Genomic DNA, 20,568 nt, shown 5'->3' on the forward strand with positions numbered 1-20,568 from the left:
TAATATTTCGTATTAGGCCAGAATCAAGAAAAAAAAAGTCCACTATATATGACATTATAATTCTTTTCTATCGTCTGTGAATCAATTTACTGTGACTCAAAACACTGGCGAATGAAAAAAAAAAAAGAAAACATACTTATCTTCCGCCTCTGTCAGTCATAGTGGGTAATTCCCAGCAGACCCATGCCTCGCGTACAGAAAATGCTTCTTCTGTTGTTTCTGCTTGTCGTTTTTTTTTCTTTTTTTTTGACAGTATAAGCTTGCGTGCAGGTCATTTATCATAGCTCTAATTTTAACTCCCAGAACTCTCTACCTCCTGTCTACTCTTGCCCTTAATGCGAAGCCATTTCAAAAGCTATGAAGCCCCTAGGCTGACAACAATGAGATTAGTATGAATGTATTACCCCCTTGGGTGCCATAGCCTGTAATAAGTTCCACATTAATCGTATCCATTGGGGAAAATTTGTTTAGGACTTAATTACATATCATTTAAATTGTTGTGCATTATCAGAGATTTAAACTCAAAATTTAAGTGAGTTTTATTTTACAACTTTGTTTTTGGTCATTGTTGAAATGCTGTAAACTGTAAATACTGTACCTAGGCTTCTTTTCATCTTTTTTTTCATTGTTCTTCCCTCATCAAAGATACACTGCAAATTTGCTTACTTGTTTTACAATTATTTTTTTGTTGTTGCCTTGTTTGGTTTTGAAGGGGGATTATAATATTGTCTGATTTCAGTGCAGCTAGCATGCATATTCTAAAAATTATTAAGATATAATGACGATTATAAAGTATTATCACATTAAATCATACATTTTACTAATGAGGATTGGTTTGACAGGTAAATCATTTGTTTTTTAAAGGCAATGAAGTATACAAATTGATCAACAGCATTGTGACTAGGAGCACATGAATCTAGTTAATTACACCTTGGAGATCTGCACTACAAAATGTTTGTTTGCTGATAGTATTTAGCCTTTGAGGAGCCCTGCAACATATGGCTCTTCACGTAACAAAGCAGCCCGCTAAACTGTCAGCTATAACCTTTTCACAGCATCTTTCCTGTCACAAACATCATGGAGGGCAATGGAGTTGTTCATTTTTTTTGAACGCCCAGATAGTGATTTATTAAAGTTGTGAGGTTGAAACTTCATTTTTTTGTTGTAATTAGTTGTTTGGCAGTATTTGCATTGTAGACATTTTTCAAATACAAACAAAAAATACAAATATTTGTTTTGATTGCTGGTCATTTGGTAAAGTATCACTGACAATATACTGGGCGTGAAGTCAAGTCTATAAAGCAATGTGTAATCAGCCATGAATCTAACGCTTCACCCGCAACTTCAGTACAGTTACGGTCTATAACTAAATGATACACTTGGTTGGTTTTGCTGAGCTTCCCGTTCCGCCCTGTCTTTGTTTATCAGAGGCATTATTTCCTCTGCTTCTTTTTTAAGGTGTGGATGTGTCTCATCAGAACAAATTAAGCTTCTGAATAAAATTTCTACCAAAGCCCTTCCTTATAATGCATTTCCTGCCACTGGATGTCCTGTTTCAATAAATCAAAATGTCATTGTAGGATTAGTTTAAATTTTGTTCCTCAACCTTGATTTTCTTAATTTCCATTGTGGATCATGCTCAATGTAATATATGATAATAGCATAGGAAGAATGCGAGAATAGAAGCCGTTCCCAGCTCACTGACCAGTGTACAATGTATGTCACGGTATCCATAAAGACATTATCAGTGACACGTAAGCCTATTTTTTCCATCTTTGGTTATAATGTGCATTTTTATTATCATGTGTGCCACTATGACACCCTCTTTGCTCTATTAACGTCACCTAAAAGACAGTCTCTGTTTAAAATGACAAATTAGCTTGGCTTCACTAGTTCAGAGATGGTTACAGACAATTACAGCTTTTTCTCCTGAAAAAGGAAAATCTACTACTATAGCCATTAGTTTTAAAGACTCATTATAATGAAACAATGGTTTAACTTCTCAGATTAAGAAAGAAAAAAACATGGTGGTAGCAATTTCACAAATAAAGTCTACATCTTGCCATACAAGATTAATTCCCATGTCCCAGTGTATTTCCCAGTAGACCTTTTCTTTCAGTAAGCAAGCGCAGGGGTCAAAAAGGTGGCTGGCTATAGTAGAGAAGAAGAAAAATATAATAAAAATATCCTAATATACCTCCCTACCTTAGATGTCCTTTTCAAGTAACCTTTATGGAACACCAAAGCAGGTATTTAAAAAGGTCTATCAATTACTGAACAGTACGTACATTTATTTATTTATTTATATATAAATATATATATATATATATATATATATATATATATATATATATATATATATATATATATATATATAGTGTGCCATAAATTTGATTTGTGAGGTCGTCAATTTTCACTCCAATAACATAATTACTTTTTCAGTCATAATGACTCTGCTGTTTTTACTTTGCTAATTGAGCTTTCCTTACAGTGAAAAGGAAAATTAATACTCTGTATAAAACAATACAAAATGTTTTCATTTATCAATACAAATTCAGGGTAACTGAAAAGAGGAAGCTATTACAGAAGTCACTAGCTAAAGGATTTATTTATATGTATCTGTCTGGCTGTAATTGTCGAACCTAAGATTCATGTGTAAACTAAAGTGGTTTACTTAGCTGTAGCTAAAAAATGGCAAACATTTATTATATTACTATGCTGTGTACATCTACTGACAACAAACCCATTAGTGAATACATCAAATTAATAAACATCCAAAACATTGTTTACAGCACTAGTGTCAATGTATTAAGTGGGGCACTTGCATATAAATTATAGAAGCACCACACAAGTAAATTTTCAAAATGATACTTAATACAACTAGTCTTTCTTGGAATATGGTGCATTTTTATGCGCGGCAATGTGCTATAGCGTCCAAGCTTTCTGGAAGAGACCGAGGGGTTTTGAACCAAGGCCAGATGGCTCACAGTAACTCAGTGAAAGTGCTTCAGGAAGGCGTGTTGCTGTGCAAGTCAACAGTCTTCTACGGGAAGATAAGCAAGAGAGCAAACAAAGCTCTATTATTGGAGAGGCCTGCGTAAATATGTCAGCATGGAGATGTGTGAGGCTTGGCCTTTTAATGGTAGACAACTTGAAAGGTGTGTGCTCGCCTTTCCTACTACTGGTCTCCACAAGAAGATGTCTCGAATACTGTATAATGAGGGCTGATTAGCGTGCTCCCAGATAATTACAGCCTGTGCATCACCCTTAGTATGGTAAATTGCATACATTACGGAATGCATCCTACATTTAACTACATGATTTATTCATAATACATTAGTTCATGTATAATAGGGATGGCTGTATCGAGACAAATACTCATGTTGTCAAACATCGGGTATGTATCTTTCTCAAATGGGAGTGTGGTGATATCTAAAGCTTTTTTAGGATGTTAACCTCTTTAAACTTGAAGTACACATTTCAATCAATGCTTGATCATGTTCTAGCAAATGTATTGTGAATTAAAAGTGCCCTATACTAATGATGTCCAAATTGAGCTATTCATTAAATGAACCACTTTTTGAAATCGCCTGAGGTCAAGTCAGTTGGACACAGCAGCAGGTGTAGACATTTTCTGTCCTTTTCATGACACCTCCTTCAACTTCAGTCATTATGCTTAGCCTTGTTCCTTCATTTCATTTGATGTTTGTATTGTGGCGCCAGTGCCTTGTTATAAATCCTGCACAAGACTTTGTATTACTTTCTTGTAGGATAATGTTTCATCCTTGTAGTCCAGACAAAAGTCACACTCCCCTATTACAGTCGGTGGCATATCGTATCACATTCTTGCAGTCTCTGTGAAAGAAAATGTGCTAATGAGTGAATTCCCACAGATGGACGCTCATTGTTAAAATGCTTAAGCGAAGCCTTGTGGCATTCGCACGAGGGCTGCTTATTTGAATCTGAGTAAATAATTGTTTGCTGGTCTTTTCGCCTCCCCCTGATTTACTCATTAACTCTTTCCGTTAATGAGTGAAACCTAAAACAACTAAAAGAACATTGGTCATGATTGACTTTGACACATTGACTACACTAAGCCTTTGATCCAACAACTCCTTTGTGCTTACAACGATGTCACGTTCCGGCATGCAGGACTTCAGATTTGTCCCCTTGTTTACTTCCTTTCAATTTAATGATGTCGTCGTGCCAGGGAAATATTTTGGTTCTTTTCCCACTTTTATTCATCTTTTTCCTATTCTTTATTTTCAAACAAAGCCAACGCACAATAAATTTGTTGTATTGGAGCAAAAGCAGAAGCCAGTTGGGTTTATTTATGGATTTTCTGTGCCCTGTTTTGTCCAGTCCTAGCTATGGGCACTCTGTCCTCCAGTGACTTCATTTCTTGCTCCTTAAAATTGATGACATACCCTAGGCTTTCTAATGGGAGGAGTATGTTTACTCCTCTTGTGACCTTTTCACGTTGTACAGTATATAGTATGACACACCATTACATACGACACATTTCTACTTTATCCATCCTGCAGTATATTTCATTTTGGGTTTTTTTTTGTCCCCCAAAGGTAGGACTACTATCTTATCGATGTCCTTCAACAGATGGGGAGAAATGAGTGTGTTTTGGAATTATGTCACATAAACCCTCTTTCAGGACTGATGTTGGCTACTGACAGTTGCAATTAAGTTTAAAAGTAACATGCTGTTTCTTTTCTGTCAAAATAAAGGGCATTGGTGCAAGGCTTTTACCTGAAAATGGCTGGAAGCAAGAGTTGTCCACAAAACTTCCTTTAGCATGGATATTGGAGCTGAGCAGTGTTCTGGTAAGGTGGCTGCTAATTTCTTTTCTACAACAATAGAAATTTTAGGCACTTTTGTGTGATCCCGTTATCTTTACAGATAACTCAGGCAGAAAAGTAGTGAAGGATTTCTGGTGATTTGTGTTGTGAAAACGCTTATTTTTGGGCTTGATGAAAATGTGGTGGCTTCTGGGATATTTCAAGTCAGATTTTATGCTTCAGATAACTGTGATGGTTTTCACTCGACAACCACATATTTTTGGAGTGATGGAATTGGAGTTGTTTGTGGAAAAATGCAAACATAAAATTGCTGTAAGAGAGGTCAGCACAAGTTGCCACAGTCCGATAGAATGGCCAGATGCACAGAAATGGAAAGTGGAAATTAGTTTTATCTGATAGTTTAGCTTCAGGAAGGATATATACTACTCACAGAATATGTTAAATGAACGATGTAGCAATTTATTCCATTTGGCAAAAATAATCTGATGTGTGAATGGAAAGTGAAAAATATGCCTCTACTTTTAATACTGTGTTTTACTACTGCTTCGTGGTTTGGAGGGGATGATGGATATGTGTGTGTATGGTGCCATTATAATTTGGGGTGTTAGATGGTTTCATTGATGCCATTGTGACATGAAGTTAAAAGGTAAGCCACTCTAGACTTTTGCAACGTACTGTATATTGGACTGTAGTCACTGTTTTTCTCTGAATTATAGTAAAACATGTACATTTGGCACCCAATTGGTGTCACTTTTCTGCTCTGTCCCTCTTGTACACTTTGTTCACACTACCTCACAGTCTAGAATGACTGCAAACTCATCTGACACTCAGAATGAGATTTAATGTAAAAGTGTAATAGAAATTTTGAAGAGTGTGCCCTGCTGTCTAAATGAATTCCCATCAGATTTTAGTGTTTTTTTGGAGAGTATTGTTATGGGTTGTTGAGGCACCAGTGCTTTTTCTCCTGAGAGTGGCTTCCAACATATTGGCCTGTCTTCTTTGGTGATGATGGAGCCAACATTTTATGGGAGTTGTGTTTCGAGTGAAACTGAGAGTGCAAAGTGGGAAGTGGAGGGTCTTGGGGTCAAAATTATGGGCTATTTTATTCTCTGCTGCCAATATCATCTTTGATAGGAACATTTGGCACTTCATGTTACCATTGAGAGCAAAATGGGGTTTCAATGTCAAAGCCCGACTGTGAATCCCAAATCCTTGCTGTCAATAAAAACTGTTTATTGCACTGACTCCACTGCAAATATACACAGCAAAGTGGACAATAAATAGACTTGATGTGCGCTCTTAAGTACTATTTGAAATTTAAAAGACAAATATTTTCAATATGTTCTAAAAATATGATATCTTTATTTAAGGAGATGTGCATCACAATTTCTCAGGCCAATGTAATTAATAACTTTAACCTGTACCTCAGTCATGACTCCTGTGCTTTTCTTACAAACAATAGAGTCGCAGCACTGGGATAATTTCAATCTTAAACTATCATCATTTTTAGGATCTGTCTATATTTTATCAGCGGTGGGGACAGTGGTTTTACTGTTAATGATGAATCCATCAAAAACTGTCTTTCAATATATTCATCCCTTTAGAATTACATCAATGATTTCCGGTTATTTGTCAAACTATAATTTGTTAGCCTTTCCAAATTGTCATTATTGTGTATTGTAGTGACAAATCAATGTCAGTGTTTGTTTGCAAATTAATAATGCTCTAGCAAAACTATTCTGTATCTCTGGCCATTTCCTAATCTCATTAGATTAGTCTCTTTGTAGATTATCTTTGCATTACTTTTTTCATGTTCATTACCAAGCAAAAATATCACACCATGTTCTAAGGGACTGTGGGCTTTCGCTCTAATAAGATTGGATAAAAACAACAAAGAGGTGAACCAGTTTATTGTTTATTTGAATTGGATGCGCACTTAGCGTGAACAAATTATTAATTTGGGTTCTGTTTTAGTTTTGCAGAAAGTTGTTTTTTTACTCTCCTATATTTACTCTTTGCATTTGAAACTTATAGCAAGAAGTTAATTGGTTGAACTATCTTTTAATTAGATTTCTATTGTTTTCACTGACTCAAATTATGACTAGATAGAAAAGAGTTTTAGGGGGGAGAAACACATTTTGCTAACACGTTTGTGGATATATTGGGGAAAAATGAGGTCTTTAACAGGATCAATACGGCCAATTCTTCAGACTCTTTGGTCTCTTACAATCTTATGAACACATTCGCATTTTAAGAGAGTTATTATTTTGTTGGAGCATTTTTGTTTCACATGTCTCTAGTAAACTCACTTTGCCTGTCCTAGCTGAACTAATTTTCTGTTATGATGGGTTCAGAGATCACCAACTCCAGTCCTCAGGGGCAGCTATCCAGTCTGCTTTCCATGTCTCCCTCTTCCAACACACCTGAATCAAATGATCAACTCCCCAGCAAACTGTCCAGAAAACTGATAAGGACCCTGATTATTTGATTCTGGTGTGTTGGAGAAGTAAGATATGGAAAAAAGACTGGATAGGTGCCCTCAAAGTCCGTAGTTGGTGACCCCTGGGTTAGTCATTCCTCAAAAATGTTCTCATTTGCAGCCATTATCTGTCTGTGTCATATGCTGTATTTCTGTATTTCTACAGTTATATAAATAGCTACTAAACGAGTTACACCCAGGCGGCCCGGCGGATGAGTGGTTAGCGTATCGGCCTCACTCTTCTGGGGTCGAGGGTCCGATCCTAAGGCGGTCAACAATGTGTAGAGTTTGCATGTTCTGTTTAGTTTAGTTTAGATCAATTTGTAAATGGAATAGCCCCACGATGGCCACCAGTATACCCGAATCTCTGGCAATAGTGAAAAGGTATGCCATTTTTGTGCTGAAAGAAAATTAAAATAGAAAACAAATGGGGGCGTTATAAATTAACCAACAGCTGTATCACAGTTCTTAACCTGGACCTTACAAATCTCAAATAGCAATGAGAGACGAGGTGGAAGACTTGCATTTGTGCAGCAGGGGAAAAGAGACTCAGAACGGGTTCTGCCTTGTTGATCCAATATGACATTGATAGACAGCAGCTGAAGGAAAGCTGCTAACCATGTTTGGCATGGTGGTTTTGAAAGGACGTACGTGACTGTCGATCCAAAGTTGACTGAGCACGGATTCAGCAGGAAATCGCCCCAAGTGGTTGTGCTGAAGAGATGCGAGAAGCAAAACTACCACATGCAGTATAACTCGCTCGCATGACTTTCCGTCTTTTCTGCTTGTGTTATTCTCTACTTGAATTACCCATAAATACAGCTGCTATTTTTACATACGGGAATAAACTTTGTGGAGTTAGGACTTGCATTCTCACCTCAGGATAGCAAAATGTGCAATCTTTGGCACAAAGTGCAGCATTGTTTTCCCTCAGTTGAATATGCCCATGCATCCTTTATGTATAGAAAAAGCTGTGCCATAGAAATTAAACAGTACTAATTAATCCAGATAAAATTAAAATAAAATGGGTGGCTCGGTGTTGGAGTGGTTAGCGTGTCGGCCTCGCAGCTCTGGGGTCCTGGGTTCAAATCCAGGGTTGGTCCACCTTTGTGGAGTTTGCATGTTCTCCCCGGGCCTGCATGGATTTCCTCCGGGTACTCCGGTTTCCTCCCACATTCCAAAGACATCCATGGTAGGCCGGTGTCCCCTCGCCTCTGGCCCGGAGTCGATTTTCTGATAGTGATGATGCTAAATGTTAACTCTTGCTGTTTCTATCACTGGCACATGTAAGCAATATGATTGATTTGACACTTATTGTTTTGTTCATCTGAGACCCAATTGCATACATTACTGACCGGGTGGAGAAATATGATGTTCTTCGATGTTTGTGCAAACAGTCCTCAAAGTGAGGACTTTTGGCGTATGCTTTTGAGACTGGGTTCCTTCCTTCCATTTGTCAAGTTTCCGTTCCAATGTGGGAGATAAGAAAATAATTTCTTCCCCACACAATGTTTCAATTCGCCATTTGCGACATGTTGAGTGGGCCGCACTCACCCTGCATAAGTCTATTTATTCATATGAAAACATATTCAACTTTTTCGTACACGTAAGTTGAGTGATTCAGCAAGACATTATGTTGCTTTAGACAGGTTTCCTTTGAGAGAAACGACATGTAATACATACTATATTACAATTGACTTTATGAGTTGAATAACTACATTGAAAAGGTTTCCCTTCTACTTTCAACTCTCGCTGTTTAAGATGAGTACGCTTTTAATGTTTAATCAAAAGTCACTGACTGTGTGCGTTATATCTTTGGATAACTCTGCCTGCAATACCCTGTGTTCTCTAGGGAATTTTACAATGGCAATGCAATTGGTTGATTGTTTTTTTTTAACCGACACGTATGTCACGTTAAATAAAAAAGATGAATCTTAAAAACTGTGAAAACTAATGTGCACTCATTTTTTCCACACTAATTTTTTGAAGAATAATTATTTCAAGAACAAACGTCCCCAAAGGCTGCAATTAATGATAATCTTATTACACTTGATGGGCCCCAAGTGATCTGGCTCTCATGGCTTTGCCCAAGCTTCTCATGGTGTTACTTAGTTAACAGTCATTTAAAATAAAGAAAAAAATAGTGTATAGGCTCATGTGGAAGTTGGGTAAAGCTTTTAAAATGACTTTTTTTTTCAAGACACAGTGAGCCGTAATGTAATCCCTCTCAGTGGTTTTATCACTTGACATTTGGCAAGTGTTTTAAGTCATTATTGACACCACGGATGGCACACAGGTGAGGGGGTATAAATATAACATATAGACTAGGGGTGGGTCCACTCACTAATGAGTCTGTCAAAACTGAAGTCTCAAGAGAACAGAGCTCTTCCACACTGGCTTAAAGGGGCTGTCGATGCTTAAAGAAAGGAGGGAATTCAACAACCTTTTTTTTTTGCTTGCGCTTGAGACCAGGGCCACTCACAATTTTTAATTAAAACATTCCCCTGAGCATGGACACCCTAAGCAAGCAATACAAAATAATGTAGAACAAATGCGCTGCATGTATTTGATTGATTTAGTAATGTGTAGTCAGGGAGATAGGGAAGACAGAGCCTCACCTGCGAGTCACAGTTAGGGGGCAAAAAACAACTGAAATTGATTTTTTTGGTTGCATTTTAGTTATCTGGATTCGTGTTAATTATAAAACCCAAATTGTCAAAGATTTTATCATTAAAGCTGATAAATTCCTTGTTCAATTTCATACAAACCAGACCATAAGTATAACAGCTATTAAGCTGTCCTCAACTGAGATCTATCTGCACACTGACATGAAGAAGAGAGGCAACCACCTAGTCATTTGGCCAGATGAGATCACGTTAATATATGCACTCCTAACACGTACTATCATTCCAACCCGTTGTGGACCACTCTCATCCATTGGAGATCTTTTTGTAGGTCTTTTCAGAATTTTGCCTTCACTTTCCACCTCATTGCTTCCTGGATGCTTGAAGAGGATTTACTATTTGCACTGATAAATCCTGCTAAATTAAGAATGAGACATTTTCTTGGAAAGGGGAATGTGGTTGTGGTACGTTGTACCCTTGCCAAAGTGTGTAAGGGTGATTTTTTTAGCTCGCTGTGAGAGAGTGTGTGTGTGGGTTAAAATGTGTTCCAACTGTTTGGCAGTCTTGCCCACTCGTTGATTGAGGCGCAGCTGCACAGCAATTCTAATATTGAGTCATGATGGCCATTCAATATGCTGCTCTAATTAATTCTACAATTTTCCTAATTTTGATAGTTATTTATTTATATGCAAGGTGGCTGTGTTTAATTAGTATCCTTTGGAGTGCCTGGACTTACTTTTTCCCACATAATGTAGGGATAATTAATTGAACATTCGTAGTGTCAGAATATTTTTTGATCAGTTAATTGTGATCTTTTTCTTGTTGGGAAAAAAAATGGTAAATGCAACTTAATAACAGACCAAGCCAATAACCAGTAGTAGAATGTTTTAAGTTCTTATTATTTAAGTTCATATTAGCCTTATCTTTTGCACACAGCACTTTTGTCTACAGTGGTTTTAGGTTGGCACATTAGACTGCTATGGTAATGGTGTCGGTTTGCATCCAGACAAAATACGGGGGGCAATGAGAAAGGTCAAACATGATGTCTCTGTGCTTTTGCATTAAAGGCCACATGAATCCATTTTTTTATAATCAGATATTAATGACCGAATCTACATCAATTATTTAGTGATGTCACAGACAAGTCTGATCACTTTGGTAAAGGTAAAGTTCAGGATTAAGCTTTGCATGCTTTCACCACCTGCTCCCAGCTACCCCCGGACGCCAAAAACGGTTGTCTGGGGACGCTGAAGCAGCAAAAGGAAATCTGTTTGTTGTGTTTACAAAAAATACAAATAAAATCCTGAACATAACATGCATGGATCTCATTTGCATCAGTCTCCAAGCACCTGCAGGATCTCTTCATATTGGAACCTTTTTAATATGACCACAGAGAAAGGAAAACACCTGTAAGTGTGCTCATCTGGTCGCAATAAACAGCTGCTTCCAAAAGCAACTCAGCAATTAGTGTTATAATGTAAGTGTCTGGGGGAAATGGGACACATGATTAGGTACCTTTTTATTTTATTTTTTTATTTTTTTTACACTTATCTTTGCTGTCCAAAATGCATTGGCATGAAATAAACACTGAAAAGAATAGCAAACACAGGGGAACTAATGATTTTTTTTAAAGTTCTTTTTTGCAACAAGACTTCTTAAAAACGTTTTTAAAAAGTGTGTTTATGATCAAAAATGTAATGGATAAGTATTTTAGCCCAAGCAAAACTTTACGACAACAAAGGGAATGTCAAGAAAGTCTTGTACCTGAGTTTGTGATGTCTTTTTTCGAAAGTATATTATTTATTATTTAGTTTACCCTGCCTATTGGATACTGTTTCCTTTTCATTGTGCAGCTCACCCAAAATAAAGTTCTCTTCAGCTCTGCTTGATGTATGTGAGTTAACTAAAACTAAAATAATTATAAGCAGGCATGTGTGTCAGATTTGCCTTGCAAGTGTATAATATGTGACCACCAGTCAGTTTTTTTTTTGCCCCAGCAGTAACAACAAACATGGGATCTGATGTCTGGGTCCCTTGCCCCCATAATTGATGAATCCAATATTTACTCTGTTACCTGAGTGTTGTAAACATTTATTATTATTCCTACCCTGTCGGCTGAGCACAAGAGAAGAATAGTCCGGCCTGCAGAGAGTAGCTGTCATTTTGACAAATGACACAAATGAATAAAACCTCATAATTACTTGAAGAAAAAAAAGTACATTCCCTACCTTATCCTGGGTTAATATGCATTTTAATTTTTTTGTCAGGATTATTGAATTTCATGCCGCCTCCACTACCCAGCCAGTGTGTAATACAATATAGACAGAGGCAAGTTCTCAAATATCAAATTTAATTTGCTATTCCCCTTAGAGGCTACATAATCAAGTTGGGACATTATTGTGTTTTTATTGACATTAGCATTGTTATTATTCTGAACTTTGTAAGTATCGGTTACCTGAGGTTGCCTGGCTGTGTTTTCAGGAATATATTTACTGTATTTGGTCATAATACAATCAAAATAATATCTCATTACCAGAAGATGCTGTCTCTGGATGTGATCATGTAGAATAATTTTAATGTAGACCCCCCTCCCATTTCTAAATTATAGACTTCCTGGAGTTTTTATGTGTGTTTTATCGTGACACCTCAAGCAAGTGACAAAGCAACCTGCTGTATGCTACACGAGCCTCGAAATAGGATATCAATGAGACACATCCGATGTGCTATTAAACGGAAAGGCACTGCGGCTTGGCCTGGGCTTTTAGATCTTCTTGTAGCGAGTGTAATTGGATGAAGTCTTCCATAATGTGCATGTGTTTTCAAATCAGCACGTTGTGGTTCACGAGTCGCAGGAATAAGGTGGAGGCAGTGAGGAGAAGTGTAAAAGCTCTCAGCCAAATCAGGTATTGCTGAGATGGAGGGATAAGGGGTAGAATTATGGCAAGAAGGTGTGGGGGTGGTGGTCAGGTCATCTTATAAAAACAGATAGCTGTGATGTACAGTAGGCTTTGCTTAGACAAGATGACTGCTGTGTGCCATTAAGTGCAGAAAAGGGAGACTGCAAAGAATCTCTTTGTTGGAGAAAAGGAGATCTTTTTTAATTAACAGGCTAATGTTACTGCGCATGACGTATTTTAAAAAAAAAAAGAAAAAAAATGGGGCACCTGACCATTACAGTTAATGAAGTCTGGGATTACATTTTACAAGATTTTAGAGAGTACTTTTTGGATATATTAAACCAATGTTATACTTGAAATACAACTTTGCTCAGCTTATGTTGTAGTTGTTTCCCAGTATTACTAGATGAGCTTTGCTTTGTACATAGGAGTATGGTCACAAAAGAATGAAAATGCTGGTTTTTCATTGGTCAAGTAAAGTACTCATTGTCACCTTATTGTATTTTATCAGGAAACAGTTCAATATTCTGAAAAAAAACATCTTGTTTCTATGACATGGGCGAGAACAATGCAGTATTGTACTCCACAGTATCCTTAGAAATGATATTCAAGTTTGTGCGTACACACACACATAGATGTCAACATCTCAACAAGAAACAAAAGGGAAAAAATGAACTGATAATTAATATAATTCAAACTTGAACGAAAATAAATCTAAGGCATAGACTACCAAATAAAATGGAAAATTATTCAATTTCAATACAGCAGTGGTTAGCACGTCAGCCACACGGTTCTGGGATCGAGGGTTCAAGCCGAGGCCGGTCCTCACTGTGTGGAGTTTGCATGTTCGCCCCAGGTTTGCCTGGGATTTCTGCAGGTAATCCGGTTTCCTTCCACATCCCAAAAATATGCAGAGAAGGCTGGTTGAACACTCTAAATTGCCCCTAGGTACGATTGTGAAGATAAATGCTTGTCCGTCTCTTTGTGCCCAGCGATTGGCTGGCCACTGATTCAGGGTGTCCCCAGCCTGGTACCCATAGTTGGCCTGGATAGGCTCCAGCACCCCCATGACCCTTGTGAGGATAAGGGTTTCAGAAAATGATGAATTATTTGTTTTATACTCTTAACATGCAAATAATTTGTTTGTGTCCTTTGGCAATGGTGGTGGGTTGCTGAGGCCTGCTGTGACAGGAAACATGTATTTTAGTAATGAAAACCCACATGGTACTCAATGTTTGATAACCAGTAACATCTAGAACACACCAACACCATCTACCTGCACATGGGATTTTATATCACACCAAAAAATAGTTACTGAACCCCACACATTCTGCCATTTTTACATCTGTTTCACTTCATTCTTTTTTTCTTGAATCATAAAATCAAAAATACCATTGTAAACAGCAACAGCTGCTTTTGTTTTGTTCGTTTAAAGTGGGAAGTCAACCAAATGGAGGGAAGTAGACCGTGTGCAGTAGAAAATTGCCAATAGTGGATATGCTTTAATTGCATTATCCGTCATGGTACAAACAATATGTGATAAAACTCCCAGGCAACCTGATTCCATTTGAGAATCTACCCTCTAAAGTACTTTGGCAATAGCCACAATCCTACATACAAGTATCGTATATTATGTCAGACATTTGTCCTGCAGGCAGGCAGTTTATCATGTCCATTCGTCCTGCTGTCATGTTAATTAGCAGAGAAAAGATGGGAGTGAAATTACCAACACTTTGCACCTGGCACACTGGAGCACACGGACTTGTCCTACACCCACCGACGTAATGATACAATTACAAAAACTAATGTTGCATATTTTACAATGAAGTCCTCTGTAGGCACTGCCTTCACACCAACTACTGTACCCACAGTAGTCAGTAATACATGTGTGTGTGAAGTTTGTGAATTTACCTTGGTTATCAGAGTATATTTTAAAAGGAGAGAGGAACAGACTTGTAACGTACACTGATCTAAAAAAGGTTTGGCAGCAATGAGAATTTTCCCAACAAGGGATCGCATAAGGAACAAAAAGGAAATCTAAATCGCTCAGCGGCAGACAACATTTATCTTCTCAAGTGACTTGTCTCTCTTTGCGGATGTTTGAAAGTGAGCACAACTCAAACAATATTGCTCACAGAAGGTGTTTTTTTTCCCTATCTAAACCTTTTAGGACCCAAGGTAGCATATCTAGGGGTCTGTACAGATCTCTTGTAAAGCACGCTCCAGAGGCATTTTAAGAACATTTACCCTCAAAGTCTCTTCTATAACTTTTAAAACTTTTTTTTAATCCACTGATAAATTGAAGTATTATGGGGACTTGGACTTTGATGTTTTTTTTGGTGGGCCAGTAATTACACAGGCTCGTAACACTAGGAGGGCAAACCTGTCAAATGAAAATGGGTGCTAAAAGAGGTGATACATTCTTGTGAAGATCAACTACGCATATGCAATAGGTTTTGTGGAATATAAAGGAGATACTGTTTTAAACATTCCATTGTAAGAGAAAAATAGCGACCCTGGATCCCCTTACCTTGAAAACTAGGATGGTCAATGGTCCCACAGCGCAAAAACCTCACCAACATTTTGGTCCTTTTTAATGAATTCCAAACAGCTATTTATTTGTATTTCTATAGCATTTTTAAAAATCTTGTATTCTGCTTCACCTTGGTTGGGGTTTTAATAATGTAGACTGATTTGTTTTCCACTTTTAAAACATATTTTTCCTCTGGCATTACCCTTACCATATTAGCATCTCACGCCCTCGTGAGGGTGTTTTAAAAGTCACAGATTGCTTAGTTGAGATGTGACGAGGCAGCGTGACGGCCCCCAGCTGGACCGAGTTCTGCAAGGGTGGTCTCGGTGACATTACGGCAAGCGGCGCGTGACAAACCACCGGCACACCAGTTGTGACCCGCGAAATAATCTCCGACAGATGAGGACAAGGGCCATGTTGGCTCGCACTCTCACCCGTTGCCCTTTTGGCTCGTCCTCTGCAACCGCAATAGAGTGAGCTTGAAGTAGGTGTCAGAACATCGTGCATCCGGCAAAAAGGAGCATTGCTTTCTGGCAGGTGATGACAAGTAAATGACAGGGGAGGAAAAAATTAAACACATCACCCTGATGTTTTACCTCTCACGCTGTCAATTAGTCTCAATCAACTGCGTCGTTCCTGTTTAGGGATGTTATGACAATCCCGCTCTGTCTTCCCAATCTGTCAAGACATGATAAACCTACACTATATGTTATTTCAACACTTCTGTCAGCTGTCAGCTATGGGAGCTTCCCCTAATTGTGTTGACATGCTGGACAAAATGGGCACTGAGGCATTTGATCGAGACTTTGGACGAAAGAAATGAAATGTTTGACTTGTTCGTGACGTATGGTTTTTTTTCGCCACAAAGGTGATCTAAAATTGTAATTTTCTCAAAAGCAATTGGATGATCTAACGTTTCTTCTCTTGGTTATATTTCACAAAGGTGAAGTTCAGCTTATCAATGGAGCGAGTGGGCCACAACGTATTTTTAACAGGAGTCTCGGCAGGCTTCCTTGGCTAAAAAGGACTTAAGTGAAGTGGGAAGCAACACTGTCAATCTCAGCCTTCCTCTGAGAGTCAATTAGGAGATAAACAGGGTGACGTGTCTTTAGAGATGCGGAAGACGGCAGATAGGCTGTTCCGCTGATGTCCTGGGGCAAGGTAAACGGGCAGTATAGCACTGCTGACAAGGATGTGCACCCGAGAGGAGCTTGTATGTGTTTGTATGTCTGCATACATCGACGGTGTGCTAAACACGGCATATTTGCTCGCCTGTGTGTGAGTGAGTGTGTGCTGTGAGCTGAATGTCACCCTCATTCGTTCCAAGAGTAGTCAATCTGGAAATGAAAGCTGCTGAAATTGATTTCATGTTGCTCTCAATGCATTTATTTAAATTCAACACTGCGTTTCCTACTTATGAGTATGGGAAATGATCCTGTGTTTTAAAGGCATGGTAATTTACTGAAGGTAATGGGTTTTATGATTATATTTTTTTTATTCAAACTTCCAGCAAGGCTTTTTTATTCCATTTTTTATTGATAGGTTCAGCTAACTTATCAGATGTAGACTTTATCACTTAGCCCACCATGTAGCTGTATTTTATCATTATATGTTAAATGTATTCATAAAATGAAGTTTTTACTCGACAGTGGCCTTGCAAAACAGGGAGAGAAGTCGCAGTGTGCTTTTGTGATTGTCGGGAATTCTATGAAACTGTAGGTTAAAATAAAATGACCTATTTAGACAAAGATGCATTAAATAAAAGTATAAAAGGTGGGAAGACAAATGGTAGATTTAAGACCACATGCGGTTTTGCCTCAGGCTTTACAGCGATTGCGTGCACATTTATTTCAAATAAATAAATAAAAGACACTTCTTCTACATTGTGATGCTGTGTGATGTCAGGACTTCCAGCACAGCAGGAGTGTCTCCTATTTCTTTATGTAAAACAGTACGAACATACATTACGCTAAATCCATAAAGAATCAATTTATCAATGAACCTTGGCTATGTTTATGGTGTTTGACCTAGTATTTAGCATTAGCATCTGTAAAAGATGTCACTTTTTCAAGTCATTATCTTCAGTAAAAAAGATCCTTTGTGCTTTGCCTATGGAGTGTGAAATGCGATCGGCGTATGAGTGACACTGTCAGCCCATTTTCCCCACCTTGTCTTTCAAGGGTTGGCTGTCAAGCCTGGCAAGGGCTGTGGGGGTCATTGTGTGTGGATGGAGAGATGTCTTGAGCGAAAAACCCTCCGTGCTAACAGCTGTCAGATCCGGCCGAGCGGAGGACACAAGAGTAGTTCCAACCCAAAGACACCAGAGTGATGGGGCTGGGCTTCCAAGGGGTGGGCGAGGGATGCGCTGTCGGCCCGAGCTCAGCGCATTTGATGGGTGGCCACACCGAGCTTCTTACCAGGGGTCCCAGCACCCTGGCAGCTTTTTTGTTTAGCACGTTGCTCTTGGCTTTTCTCCCCTTCTAATGCAGATTCCACGCACGGCAGTGCAGAGCACACAGCCCCGGCAGAGGCCAGGGACGCCGCCTTTGTTGACATGTCAGTCGCCAACGCAGCGTCTCAGCACGCTTCACCAGCGGCCATGACAGGGGATGCAGAGCCCATGAAGGGGGATTAGTGCTGCACCTATTGTCTGAGGAGCCGAGCAGTGTTGGATTTGCCGACAAGGCTATTCAAATACTGTATTTCTATTCTTTGGCACTTGACAGGGACGCTCAGTGGCCCCACTCTTGTATCAAAATGTGTAAATGTCATGCCCCCAGTATAGGCCCTTATTATCTCAGTTGACATGACAAGCAAAGGTAGGATGGTGGATTCTGTTTTTGCTGTCTGCTGCCTGACCTGTAGGTTAGGCTCTTTTTTTTTAATGGGTTTGGCAGGAGCTTGTTCTTGTGTACAAATTATTCTTGAGTCTGTTGGAGCTGAAAGGAGAGCATTTTGACCTAGACTTAACCTTCGCAGGTTTTTGGTCGGATTTGATGTTATGAATACTAAATTAAATGGGTTTCCTTTTAGGATTGGTTCTTGACTTTGTTTTACTGCCACCATTTTACAATTCAGATTTGCAGTGACCTTGCATGCTTCAGTATATCTCTGTAAAAAGGAAGAAACAAAAACAAGTATAATATTTTTAAATGTATTCACTATGAAACATGAATGTGAAGTTTTTTTCTCAGTAATTGTGCAAAAATTACCAAATTAGTTTCATATTTAGAATTTTTACCGTTTATGCTTCGTGCCTACACGACCCTCTTTGAATCCTCCTTCGTTTTCCCCAGCTGCGATATCAGGGAAAGGTGGGCAATTGGGTCATGGTTAGCTCAAAGTGTGTGCAGTGTAGCTTTGACTGGCCGTGATCCCTGTCAGACATCAATAATGAGGAGGTTTCCGTTCCCATGAGCTGGAAATAATGGCCATCATAAAGACCTTGATTGACTCTTGTGACTCTCCCTTTCAATCAAGATATTGTGTAGTTGATTATATTTTTTTAGTAGAGTATTGCATATTCTACATGGTAAATGTTATTTATACATACAGTATATTTATTTGACATGGATGAGTGCTTCACCTGCCTGATCGCTATGTAGACCACATGGATTTTCTCAACTCAATGAAGTTGGGAGTGTGAATGTGGCATCGCCTTTCACTCAAAGTAAACCCCTGATATAAAGAGAAAAACCATTATTGATACCTTGGTTTAAACATTTCCATGTATCGACAATTATAATCTATATCACTCCTTTTTTTCCCCCTCATGCTTTGATCATTGCAAATTTGTTATTTCCTTTTTTTGTTCTGATTTACTCAATCCCCCAACAGGATGAATATACTGATCTAAATGGATAGTTAAAATTTGTTTTATGTCATGTTGACTAAAAATAGGTTTTGAAATGTTAAGTGAAAACCAAACAATTTTAACTGTAAACATGAAATTAAGAGAGCCGTATAATTGACATACTTCCGATTAAAATAATGTCGAAACATTGTATTTAAAAAATCTAGTAATGTATTTTATTAGGGAATGAGTCTGCATTACTTCACGTGAAGTATAAAGAAATTATCCTTGTTTTTCCATAATATTGACAAGTTCTCATGAACTATTTTAGTATGTTGAAAATATTTCAAATGGTATTTGTCCAAATTAAAACATGATTAACTAAAAATCAAAAGCTAAACAAAATCAAGTGTTTTCTGCGTTCAATGGAGATAATATCAGTGGCTGCTCGGGAAAAATTTACAAGTCCCACTTTGTTTAGATCATTTCCAATTGGCTGGATCACCACATTCATTCCGAATCAGGTCCATAATTAAAGGGGAACCAACCCAAGAATTATCAATCAGCTAATTAGCAGAATGCTACACAACAACCCAGTTCTGATTGAAGCCACTGGCCGCGTGTGCTACAGGGTGTCCGCAGCCAAGTGAGACCAGAAGGTTTTGTGCAACAAAATACATTGCTCATATATTTATTAATTCTATTGCAGTTCATCCTTTAAATTACTTTACACTGATCGCACGGCAGCGTGGCGGCTGTCCAATTATGAAAACGTGTTTTCAGCCATGCAATAAATAAATATCACTAGTAGTTTTCCATTATATCACATGTTTTAGTGTTCCTATGTGCCGAAATATAATAGGGACATTGGAAAAGACTTGCGCTTTGAAACGGCTATTTTAATTTTGGAAATTAATTTGGGGAAGGTAGGCATTTCTTTTATTTCAAAGAACCATAGAATTTTTTTTCTCCTAAATTCTTCTCTGCGAATTCTCTTGACATTGTCGGTGTCTAGAATCTAGGGTTAGATTTATTACTTCTACAACTTTTACTGACAAAAATACATACATCTACTCTAATAATGGCAAATAATATTTTTGTGTGTTTAGTGGTGTTTTTTTATTGTGTTGTTCAAAGTAATAACACTTTAGGGAAACAAAACCAAAATCAGCTGTTATTCTAAATTTCGAAAATCACAATTCTATATGAATATATTTAACGACTCAACGGCATACATATTTTTTTTCTCCCGAGCCTGTCCCACTGAGCAGCTGGTATTCTTGTGGATTCTCCGAGCATGTAATGCAGATTGCACAGTAGTGGACAGCTGAGCTTGGCGCAACTTGATGTTCCTGGGAATTGCATCCAAGCAGGGATGCAGCCTGAACGCGGGTAGAGTCTGGACCGGCGTCTTTTTGTGCAGGAAAAAAA

The 20,568-nt window shown here is 38.2% G+C and overlaps 1 protein-coding gene across 6 annotated transcripts in view; it reads left to right on the forward strand.

Moving 5' to 3' along the window:
- LOC144079403 (uncharacterized) overlaps positions 1 to 20,568 on the forward strand; it is a 96,936-nt gene that overhangs the window by 53,534 nt on the left and 22,834 nt on the right. For all 6 annotated transcript variants that reach the window (XR_013301511.1, XR_013301512.1, XR_013301513.1 and 3 more), the window contains one exon: positions 4,740 to 4,835. Coding sequence is in view for 2 of the 6 variants with exons in the window: in XM_077608150.1 (XP_077464276.1) it covers positions 4,740 to 4,835 (96 nt within the window). In the remaining 4 variants the exon portion in view is untranslated. The remainder of the gene's footprint in view (positions 1 to 4,739; positions 4,836 to 20,568) is intronic.

Source organism: Stigmatopora argus, chromosome 8 (assembly GCF_051989625.1).
Source record: "Stigmatopora argus isolate UIUO_Sarg chromosome 8, RoL_Sarg_1.0, whole genome shotgun sequence".
Lineage (NCBI taxonomy): Eukaryota > Metazoa > Chordata > Actinopteri > Syngnathiformes > Syngnathidae > Stigmatopora > Stigmatopora argus.